The sequence below is a fragment of the Pantherophis guttatus genome, chromosome 11 (genome assembly GCF_059756535.1).
Source record: "Pantherophis guttatus breed Tessera chromosome 11, ASM5975653v1, whole genome shotgun sequence".
NCBI lineage: Eukaryota > Metazoa > Chordata > Lepidosauria > Squamata > Colubridae > Pantherophis > Pantherophis guttatus.
Genome location: NC_142073.1, coordinates 6,223,272 through 6,233,160, shown reverse-complemented (window position 1 = coordinate 6,233,160; position 9,889 = coordinate 6,223,272). Strand labels below are relative to the sequence as shown.

The 9,889-nt window shown below is 40.1% G+C and overlaps 1 protein-coding gene across 2 annotated transcripts; it reads left to right on the top strand.

Annotated features, from left to right (window-relative positions):
- Positions 1–100: 100 nt before the first annotated feature.
- On the top strand, positions 101–8,772 carry CNEP1R1 (CTD nuclear envelope phosphatase 1 regulatory subunit 1). 2 transcript variants are annotated; one of them, XM_060682515.2, is made up of 6 exons: positions 117–337; positions 2,245–2,316; positions 3,315–3,388; positions 4,734–4,843; positions 6,072–6,126; positions 6,809–8,772. In XM_060682515.2, exons 1-6 carry the CDS (start codon positions 187–189, stop codon positions 6,848–6,850), a joined length of 504 nt encoding a protein of 167 aa, XP_060538498.1. In that variant the 5' UTR covers positions 117–186; the 3' UTR covers positions 6,851–8,772. The 2 variants fall into 2 exon arrangements, with proteins under 2 accessions (XP_060538499.1, XP_060538498.1); XM_060682516.2 differs by lacking the exon at positions 4,734–4,843 and having other exon boundaries at positions 101–337; positions 6,001–6,126.
- Positions 8,773–9,889: the final 1,117 nt, after the last annotated feature.

The following is a 9,889-nucleotide window of genomic DNA, read 5'->3' as shown; positions in this document are numbered from 1 at the left end:
ACACGTAGAACCAAGCAGGATAGGGAGTGGGGGGAAAAGAGCGTACAAGCTGCGCGTGCGCGTTCCTCTTTGCCCTTCCTTCAGCCTCCTCCAGATTCTTGCCCACAAGGGGGTGGACCCAATGAACCAAAGGCTTGTTGATCGACGGGCGGAGTCTGGGAGAAGCCTGCCCAATGGGAAGCGCCGATGATGCGAGGGCGGCGAAGGAAGTGCTCACGTCGCGGGATAGAGCGCCGGAGGAGGGAAGCTCCCGGCTTTGCGAGGCGGTGGGCGGCCAGTCTCGGAGCGGTCTCTCCCCTTTCATCCGGAGCGATGAATTCGCTGGAACAAGCGGAAGGTAAGGCAGGGGAAGATGGGTCCGAACATCCCCGCTTCGTTCCAGGACTGGTTTGTGTCGTTATCCCACATCCTTCACCCCAAGGCTCCCCCCGCCTTCCCCAACCTGGCGCCCCCCGGATCTGCTGAACTGTCATTCTCTAATGTCTGTCTGTCTGTCTATCTATCTATCTCATCTGTCTATCTATCTGTATTATCATCTATCATTTGTCTATCATCTATCAATCATCTGTCTATCATCTGTCTGTCTATCTATCATCTGTCTATCATCTATCTATCATCTATCTGTCTATCTATCATCTGTCTATCATCTATCTGTCATCTATCATCTTTCTATCTATCTCATCTGTCTATCTGTATTATCATCTATCATCTGTCTATCATCTGTCTGTCTATCTATCATCTGTCTATCATCTATCTATCATCTATCTGTCTATCTATCATCTGTCTATCATCTATGTCATCTATCATCTTTCTATCTATCTCATCTGTCTATCTGTATTATCATCTATCATCTGTCTATCATCTGTCTATCATCTATCTGTCATCTATCATCTTTCTATCTATCTCATCTGTCTATCTATCTGTATTATCATCTATCATCTGTCTATCATCTGTCTATCATCTATCTGTCATCTATCATCTTTCTATCTATCATCTATCTATCAATCTATCTATCTCATCTGTCTATCTATCTGTATTATCATCTTTCTGTCATCTATCTATCTATCTATCTATCTATCTATCTATCTCATCTGTCTATCATCTGTTTATCATCTATCTATCTATATCTGTCTATCTATCAATCTATCTATCTCATCTGTCTATCTGTATTATCATCTTTCTGTCATCTATCTATCTATCTATCTATCTATCTATCTATCTATCTCATCTGTCTATCATCTATCATCTGTCTATCATCTTTCTATCTGTCATCTATCATCTATCTATCTCATCTGTCTATCGTTTATCATTTGTCTATCATCTGTTTATCATCTATCTATCTATATCTGTCTATCTATCTATCTATCTATCTATCTATCTATCTATCTATCTATCTATCTATCTCATCTATTATCCATCCATCTATCTATCTTTGCAATAAATTAGAGAATGACAGTTCAGCAGATATATAGGCTGTGTGCTGGCTGCAGTTCACAGAATAGAATAGAATTCTTTATTGGCCAAGTGTGATTGGACACACAAGGAATTTGTCTTTGGTGCATACGCTCTCAGTGTACATAAAAAGAAAAGATACATTTGTCAAGAATCATAAGGTACAACACTTAATTATAGTGATAGGGTACAAATAAGCAATCAGGAAACAATATAAATCGTAAGGATACAAGCAACAAAATTACAGTCATGCAGTCATAGTTGGAGGAGGTCTAGTTCATTCCCACCAACTGAGCCTGTAAGGAGAGGACAGATGAATGGCAATTATTTGGACCATTGTGGTGGTTGATAGATTAATAACAGATCCCACCACAACTACCCCACTAATCCTACTCCCTCCCTCTCCACCTTTTGGTCAGGGTTGAGCACATACGCTGAATGCTTCTGTACAGGAGACAAATTTCTTGCCTGTCTAATCACACTTGGCCAATAAAGTATTCAATTTAGGATTACTGGCACTGGATGGGGTTGTATTATGTGCCTGTGTCATCCTCATCCAATTTTACAAAAAAAAGTGTTTATTGGTACGATAGACAAAACGCAGCTAGAATGAAGAAGAAAAAAACACTGCAGAGATTTATCCAGGTAGGACCAGAAGTCAGCCCTAATTTAAAAGCACACAAATGTCCTTTGTAGCCATCACGTCGTAAAGGATTTTCTATGGTTTCAAGGTACTAAATCTAAATTCTAAATCAAGCTTTGGCTAATCCGGTTATCCCTTCTCGTTTTTAGATCTCAAGGCTTTTGAAAGAAGGCTAACTGAATACATAGCTTGTTTACAGCCGGCTACTGGACGCTGGAGAAGTAAGTGACAGGCCTGCCTCCCAATTATTAAATGCTTGATCAAATTGTTGCTATCTGTGTCTTTTAAGAAACTCATTTTGAAAAGCTAGGTGATGGAAATCTGCATTATTGAGTAAAGTATATTATAGTGACCATGCTTGCAGTTTACAATAAGGGTGATTTCCTAAATGCTGGAAGTGTGACCAAATACCAGGCACATACTACCATATGTGGTGGACATGTAGAAGAGCAAAAGGATACTGGCAAAAGATTTGAATGTGGTTGGAAGAAATGACCAGGCAGAGATTGGAACTCTAAACCAGAATTATTCCTATTAGGAATTATAGAAGAAGGTCTGAGTCAGGGGTCTCCAACCTTAAACACTCAAAGAGCCATTTGGACCCATTTCTCACAGAAAAGAAAACACCGGGAGCCACAAAACCCTTCCTGTGCCTGAGTATTTCTTGAGCGGCCACAAAACTAGCATATGTAGTTGAATTAAACGTTCTGTTTTCTTCTGAAACTTTACTTTTCTTGGATTTATGGTTGGCCTACCAGGGGTTGAAAAACTCAATAAATTGCGTGCTGGCGGGTGTTGCACATTGGCGGTTGTGACGCATAATTTGAGTGACCGGAAGCCGCAGCAGAGGGGTGAAAGAGCCACATGCGGCTCCAGAGCCGCAGGTTGCTGACCCCTGATCTAAGTAAAGGGTTAACATATTTAATATTGCATATCACAACAGCGGCGAGAATAGTTTATGCCCAACAGTGGAAGAGTGAAAAATACCTAAAGAAAGAGAAATAATACAATAAGGGTGATTTTTGCTTAACAACCACTGCAAAAAAAAAAAAAAAAAGTAGTTAAAAACCTGGATCCGGTTATGGGGTGCTTTACAAATTTCACAATTTAAGACCGTAATTGGCAGGGTCCTTTTTGATTGTTAAGTCAAGTTGTTACGGTTTGTTCCCGATGTATTGAATGTAATGACCTCATTTTTGTCCTTTTGATTTTCCTCCAGTAATTCTTATAGTGGTATCAGTCTGTACAGCCACTGGTGCTTGGAACTGGTTAATAGATCCCGAAACACAGAAGGTGGGTGAACTCCTAAGCATTTTTTTTTTTAATTTGCCCTATAGATTCATGGAAGTTATTTAGGATATTTTAGCAAGTATTGTAGGACGTCTGGAAAATTGCTACGTTTCTCCTCTAACAATATCTTAGAGAGGTGTCATTACCGTCAACGTAGCACTTTCGTTTCTCAAAATAGAATCTCCATGCTGCACAGTCTAGAACCATGACAGCGAATCTATGGCACGCGTGCCAGAAGTGGCACACAGAGCCATCCCTCCAGGCACCCCAGCCATCAACCTTTGGTCTTCTGGGTTCTGGTGCACACATGCATGCCGGCCAGCTGGTCTTTGCCTCTGCGGGAACGCCAGAAACCAGAAGAGCAGCTCCCTGGCACGCATGCACGCACCTTTTGTGGCCCGGATTGTGCGGATTGTAGCTGATTCTGACAGTGAGGAGGCTGGTGTGCTGCGCCAGCAGCCTGTGCAGCTGGCACTTGAGTCAGACAATGAGGAGGCTGGAGAAGATGTGGTGCCAGAGGCGGGGATTCAGCCAGGGCCTTCAGAACCTCCAGAAGCTCCTTTAAGTGAAGAGAACGAAGAGGAGGAGTCTCTTCTCGATGCACGGGTGTGCAGAGCTGCCAAAAGGCAGGAGTGGCTCCTCAGGAGGAGGTCTCCTCAAGAGTAAGGCTTGGGGCTAATTGGCCACTCCCTTAGCCTATTTAAGGAGGAACGCCAACTGAAGCAATTTGTAGGGAACAATTTTAGTTCATTCTCCTTCGCGTCTGGATTCTCTGCAAATTGCTTCTGGGCTTTCTGCCAACCTTAGTAAGATTGTGATTACTTAATCTTTGGAAAACCAGGTGACCAGCGCACATGTGCTTGCCGGAAACCGGAAGCTCAGCTTCCTGGCACACACATGCACGCCAGGGAACTGCTCTTCCGGTGCACTCCCCCATGCCTGCGCGCTCCTGTTTCCGTACCCGGTGCCGAAAAGATTCACCAACACTGTTCTAGAAGCATGTCTAGAACAACATCGGGGAATTGTCTATTTGTGATTACATCATAATTTGGGGTCTTTTAGATTAGATTTCAGAAGCGAAGAACTAGAATCTGTCTACCTTCAAAAAAATAATAATCTCAGATTGCTAATCCCTATACTGTAGTAGCAGAGAAAATTTAGAAATTAGGGCTTACTGCTTTTTGCTAAGAATTTGCTTAGAAGGAAATCGAAAGTGCAGGAGGGATTTTCACTTCCTTGCAGTTTGTGTGGGTTCTGCTTTTCAGTTTTGTGTTCACTCATCCAATGTAAGAGTGCTTATTTTTTAAAAAATAAATAAATAAAAATAAGTCATTTGATTCTCTCCTAGGTATCTTTTTTCACATCTCTATGGAATCATCCATTCTTCACCATTAGCTGTATCACATTAATTGGTTTATTTTTTGCTGGAATACATAAAAGAGTAGTGGCGCCCTCAATGTATCCTTTTCCAAGGGTTTTATGCAGGTACCAGGTGAATGTGTGCAATACATGGCTATTTAATACAGGTAGTCCTCTATTTACAACAGTTAAACGTTAAGTAACAATTTTAATTAGCAATTTTATGATGTTTGTGTGTCTATATTTTTCTTGACTGTACACCGCCTTGAGTCCTACGGGAGAAAGGCGATATAGAAATATAATAAATAAATAAATAAATAAATAAACTGTTTCAAAGTTAACAACAGCACTGAAAAAAATTGATTTACGACCATTTTTCAGTTACAACCTTTCCAACCTCTCCATGATCATGTGATCAAAATGCAAATGCTTGGCAACCGGTTCATACTTATGACTGTTGCTGTGTCCCAAGGTCAGGGGATCCCCTTTTGCGACCTTCTGGCAAGCAAAGTCAAAGGGGAAGCTGGGTTCGCATAACAACTGGGTTACTAGCTTATCAACTGCGGTGATTCACTTAACAGCCGAGGCGAGAAAGGTCGTAAAATGGGGCAAAGTTCACTTAACAAATGGCTCAGTTAACAACAGAAATGTTGGACACAATTGTGGTCATAAGTTGAGGACTACCTGTATGCTGTTTAGCTATATTTACAGGAGAGTAATTTAAAGTGTGAGAAGCTCTTAACTCTAGCGTAGGTTTTGTCCCAGACTAAAACTTTCCCCTCTTAAAAAGCCACAGAAAAGGAGAATAGAATAGAATAGAATAGAATAGAATAGAATAGAATAGAATAGAATAGAATAGAATAGAATAGAATAGAATAGAATAGAATAGAATTCTTTATTGGCCAAGTGTGATTGGACACACAAGGAACTTGTCTTGGTGCATACGCTCTCAGTGTACATAAAAAGACAAGATACATTCGTCAAGAATCATAAGATACAACACTTAATGATAGCCATAGGGTACAAATAAGCAATCAAATCATACTAGGAAACAATACCAATATAAATCGTAATATAGAATATAGCTTTGTGCCCTTTCTGGATATAGAAAGGCAGTAGAATCTCATTTGATTTTTATATATGCATATATATATATATAATTTGTCTCTGATGAGCATTTTTTAAAGGACAATCGAGCAGTTGGAAGGAAAATTAAATATTTGGTGAGATGTTCAGAAATATTTTTTTTCAATCAGTTTGCTAAGTGGATTAGGAAAGCAGGCCCACTGACTATGCAGAAAGCATGTTTCTTTGACGCCCTCTTCAGCATAGCCGCTCGATGTCGAACTGTTTTGGCAGAATACAACATGTCGTGCGATGATGTAAGTGACTCTGTTTTTCCTTGGATAACTACGTTGAGTTTTGACATTGGAAATGAAACTTCTGGCAGGAGGGAGGTGCTGGTTTAGTTTAGCTTACATTGTTGTCATTGCACCTCATGCAACAAAATTAAACGCCATCTTCAGGGTTCATTATACATAAAAAATAAAACAAAAGCATACATCCTTCACATTCTATACAACTGAATTAAAACTCCTGATATTGCATTAATATTGCACTATACAGTAGAATTCAATATAGTTACTGCTCTGGGATAGAAACTGTTTTTCAGCCTATTTGTCCTTGTTTTTATTATCCTGTACCATCTGCCAGATGGTAATAGTTCAAAAACAAGGGTGCCCAGGATGAGATGGATTTTTAAGAATGTTTTGAACTTTCTTAAGGCAGCGAGAGCTATAAAGCTCTTCCAAAGAGGGGAGAGGGCAATCAATGATCCTCTGGGCAATGACGTTGACCCTCTGGAGCACTGTCCTATCTGCCACTATGCAATTGGCAAACCATACACAGGCGCAGGAGATTGAAATACTCTCTATGGTGCAGTGGTAGAAGGTCGCCAGCAGTTTTTCATTCAGTTGTTGTTTCCTGAGAAGTCTCAGGTAGTATAATCTCTGCTGGGCCTTATCTTACCATTTAAGGCTGGTTGTTGTTTTTCCCCCCTCACAGACTGGAAAATTAATCTTGAAACCTCGGCTCCACGTCCAATAACCCATCGCTTCTGTGTTGAGGATCGTGGAATTACACCATTTTCTTTCTTCACTACAACGAGGCCAAAAGGGACCGAGAAACAGGTTTTGTCTTCAACCTTTGATGGAAAGCGGGTGAAACATCTGGCGTCTCCCCATCTTTTCTGCCCGAACTCTGTGTTAATCCATTTCTCCTAGGACAGTATTACCGTTTCCTCATCTCTAATGGCGAGGGGGGGGGCAAGGCAGCCCCTCCAGAAACTCGTCTGCATCGACAATACGCAAGTCATTGTAAATAGAAAAAAATGGCTACAGTGTTTGTACTGCCATTCGCCACAGCGTTGTTTTTTAAACCGGTGTGTCTGTTTGTAGATCGCGAGCCCTTTACCCTCTTCCACGTCTGCGATCCCGACTTGTTGACAGATCACATCCAGAGGTCGTCCGTGGTTTATTCGACCCATGAGTGGGTTGACACATTGCCTAATGTTTCATTGCAATTGGCTCCTCCTTTCTGACGGCAGCAACCTCAGTCGCCTGGAATTTATCAGCAGAACGTTTTAGAGTAACGTCCAGGTCGTGACTTTTGAGTTAGCTGCTTCCCGCAGTTCTGCAGAGGTGCTATACGGTGTAAAAGTTGGTTTCCTTTTTGGCTCTTCTTTGGACCCAGAGCCTCGAGTCACATTTTGCATTTTCTTGCTAATGATTATAAAATGTAAGCAGAGGCAAAACGACGGAACATCGCACACAAAATACTTGGTCAGGATCAAGAAGCTAATTTTTTTAAGTCCCTAGTTTTCCGCTTTGTGCAACCTGTGATCTGCTCTGTTATCCACAGCTTGCTGTTTTTTTTGGCTCTTCCTCTCCCGAATTGTCCTTTTTTTTTCTTTTCCTTTCTGCATAAAAAACAACAACAATGTATTGGATTTGAAATTGACGGCGGGAGAATTCCACCGTGAAATTATAGTATTGCTGGACTTGATGCAATGTTCTTTATTATTACTTGACGAAAAGAAGTGCCAGAAATGTAACTGAACCATTTTGCTGTTCTTTTTGGGTTTCGTTTTCACCCGGTGCATTGCAGGACGCCCTCAACTGACCTAACAGAATTGAAGAATTTTCTGTATTTGCAGTAGCCATTTACAAAACCTTGTCTAGCGATGACTACAAATGTGACTCCACACTAGAAGTGGAAACAGCATCATGGAAACTCATACAAGATGCTCTCAAACCATAGTGCTCGGTGTTGATCATGGTTTAATTTTAGTAGAAGTACTGGAGACATGAAGCTTCCACTCTGATGTTGGAAGTGGTCTCTTCGGTTGTATTTTTCACCAAAAATACCTGCTTAAGGAAAAGGTTTTGTACCCGCAAGGTCAGATTCTAAATTGCTTAGTGACTCTAGTGTTTCTCCATATAGGAAGTTTCTTAAAATAACTCTTTTTTTTTTTTACAAACTATTTTAATTGCCCTTGTTACACGGAAGTGTTAAAATAAAATTTAAAAATGTGGCTGTTACCCACAGTGTGACTTTTAAAATACCGACCCAGGAATTTAATTTTAAATCCGTGCGCCTTTTTAAAAAAAAACGTACAAGCTATTTTAATAAGTGCATTGCTCTTTTAAGACGCAGCTGAGACTAAAAGGATCCTCAACCATGCAAGAATTTATAGGGGAAGAAATCTCTTGGATTTAGTAATGATGCACATCGAAGTCTGATTTTTCTTCTTTTGCTCTCGGAAGTGTCTATTCCTTACATCACCGTGGTTTTTAAGCAGCTGTACATTTTTTGTAGGACTTGCCTTTTAAATAAATATTTTATTGTTTGATCTTTTTTAAAAAAATGCAAGAGTGTGTTTGTTGGAAGTAAAACCTCTGAAATCATTAACTTCTGAAAAAAATTGCAAACTATTGTGGTTTTCTGCAATAAAAAATGCTTGAAACCAAGCAGTGGTTGGGTCTCCGTAATAGTTCTACAAATAGGCATGCTGCATGAATTTATAGCAAGAAATCTTAAAAGTAGAGTGTATTGATTTATACGTTTTCCTATTTGTTGTAAAATGACTTATAATCAGGAATAACATGGTAGCATTTTGTCACCAAATATACATATATATGTGTACCCCGTTACGCGGCACTAGGGATTCGAACTACTGAACTGCCGAATTTTTGATCGGCAAGCTCAGCATCTTAGCCACTGAGCCACCGCATCCATCACACATGTATGAATATATGTATGTGTGTGTGTGTGTGTGTGTGTGTATATATATGTGTGTGTTAAAAGGAATAAATTAAAAATGAATTTATTTATTAAATAAAATAAATTAAAAGGAATTAAAAGGAATAAATATTTGACGTTTACAGGGAGGAGTCACAAAATATGGGTGTGTCTGGCTGAAGAGGTTCAAAAAAACCGAAATAGTGCTATCCCAGTCTCCCATAAGTCTCAGAATAAACAACATAAAATGTCTGACAGGCCTGAAAGTGATGATTGGCGATTTCATCCCACCATGGCCATTTAACATCTTTTATCAACATAGGAAAAACCCTGATTACAAAAATATCACATATGTGTGTGTGTGTGTATATATATATATATATGTGTGTGTGTGTGTGTGTGTGTGTGTGTGTGTATACATATATATACACATACATACATACACATACATACATACATACATACATTCTGCACCTGGGAGCTCTGTCTTAAAATCTAAGGAATCGTTGTAGTTTATCGACTTAAGGCAAAATTTGATGGGAAAGAATGAAAATTAGCAATCTAGTGGTACTAAAATAATATGTATTGGATGTACATCCGGCTGTTAAAACTTCCAATAAACGTCAGCAGCGGAAGTGGTCCCTCCATCCGTCCCCTCCCCCCCCCACCGGTCTCACGGACTAGTCTGGACCTGTCCGGACCTATTTAACCTATGAGAAAAAAGGATCCTTTCCATTAAACAGATTACTTTAGACCCCACTGCAGCTTTGTACTCTGAACAAGAGCTAAAATAACCTACCGACAAGGAGGATTTTAATAGTAACTATATGGATTATATGGGAGATG

Excerpts from the sequence above, each read along its gene's own strand:
- CNEP1R1 (XM_060682515.2), top strand. The coding sequence starts at position 187 with ATGATGCGAGGGCGGCGAAGGAAGTGCTCACGTCGCGGGATAGAGCGC. Across the intron at positions 338-2,244 it reads TTCGCTGGAACAAGCGGAAG|ATCTCAAGGCTTTTGAAAGA; the intron begins GTAAGGCAGGGG and ends TCTCGTTTTTAG. Across the intron at positions 2,317-3,314 it reads GGCTACTGGACGCTGGAGAA|TAATTCTTATAGTGGTATCA; the intron begins GTAAGTGACAGG and ends ATTTTCCTCCAG.